This window comes from Pleurodeles waltl, chromosome 10 (genome assembly GCF_031143425.1).
Source record: "Pleurodeles waltl isolate 20211129_DDA chromosome 10, aPleWal1.hap1.20221129, whole genome shotgun sequence".
Taxonomy (NCBI): Eukaryota; Metazoa; Chordata; class Amphibia; order Caudata; family Salamandridae; genus Pleurodeles; species Pleurodeles waltl.
The window spans coordinates 44,313,878-44,315,353 of record NC_090449.1 but is presented as its reverse complement, the minus strand read 5'-3'; the positions used below and the strand labels follow the sequence as shown (position 1 = coordinate 44,315,353).

Sequence of the window (1,476 nt, the reverse complement as noted above, 5' to 3'; positions counted from 1 at the left end):
CAATGAGTAAGGCGGTAGATGTTAGCTATGTAACAAGGGGAAAAGCAATGTGTCAAGAGTGACTTGAGATTCCATGGGAAAAAGTATCCACCAGATCATAGTATGGCAATTATCCACTTTGGGATCCAGTTTATCACAAGTGATATAAGCTGAACATGCAACCTTGTGTTTTGATTATGATAACTAAGGCAGCTGGCACATAGCCTTATCTTGTATGGTTTTATACACTCATTGTACTATGACGTACATTTTTTCTACTTTTTTCCATTATTAGGATATATTAAGGATGGATAAAGGCAACCAAAGTACAGTGACGGAATTCATTCTTTTTGGATTTTCTGATCTCAGTGAGCATCAGAAATCCCTGTTTGTCATGTTTCTTATCATGTACATCCTGACACTTTTTGGAAATGTTGTATTGATCACATTGATTGTCAGCAACCCTCGGCTCCACACCCCTATGTACTATCTCCTATGCTGCCTGTCAGTAGTAGATATTAGTTTCACCTCCACTACCATCCCCAAACTGTTATACGACCTCCTTCATGAAGTGAAGACCATTTCCTTTGGAGGCTGTTTCACACAGTTGTTCTTCTTTCACTCCATTGGTAACATGGACAGCTTCCTCCTGGTACTGATGGCCTATGATAGGTATGTGGCCATCTGCCAGCCTCTCCATTACACCATGCTCATGAGTAAAAAGCTCTGCTCTCTCCTCATAACTGGATCATATGTCATAGCCTGTCTTCATTCATTGCTGTACACTTTGTGGACATCCAAGTTCAAATACTGTGGGTCCAACAATATCAATCACTTCTTCTGTGATGCTCCACCTCTCATCAACCTTTCCTGCTCAGACCTCACAATTTTTACCTTCACACAACTAATAGAAGGAGGCATTGTGTTGTGTTTACCATTCCTGTGCATTGCAGTGTCTTATGCCCACATTGCCACATCCATAATGAAGATGGCAACTGCTGTTGCCAAACACAAGGCATTCTCCACCTGTTCATCCCATATTGCTGTTGTCACTCTATTCTATGGGTCAACAGTTGCAGTTTATATACGGCTCCCATCAACAAGGTCTCTTGACTCTGACCGGTTCATAAGCGTAATATACATTGTGGTCACCCCGATGTTGAACCCTTTCATCTACAGTTTGAGAAATAAGGAGGTCAAAGTGGCCTTGAAGAAAGCATTTTCTAGATAGACATCAGGGAACCTAAGCCTTCTCCACAAGCCAAGGATTATAGAAGGATAGTTGTAATGAGAGAAAAAAAACTTTAAAAGGCTAATAGGATGATAGAAAAGTACCCTTCAAGCAAAATACAATACTACACCGTATCCAGTGTCTAGCAATGGGGCATACTATCTCCCATTTTCACCTTTATGCAAAACAATATAATGAACTTGGAAGGTGGCCATGGAGAGATTAACAAGGGAAATCTGAAAGAAAATTTTAAATATACACAGAAA

General features: G+C 40.3%; 1 protein-coding gene across 1 annotated transcript; it reads left to right on the top strand.

Annotated features, from left to right (window-relative positions):
* The first annotated feature begins 286 nt into the window (after positions 1 to 286).
* On the top strand, positions 287 to 1,210 carry LOC138262334 (olfactory receptor 1f45-like). Its single transcript, XM_069212233.1, has one exon. It carries the CDS (start codon positions 287 to 289, stop codon positions 1,208 to 1,210), a length of 924 nt encoding a protein of 307 aa, XP_069068334.1.
* Positions 1,211 to 1,476: the final 266 nt, after the last annotated feature.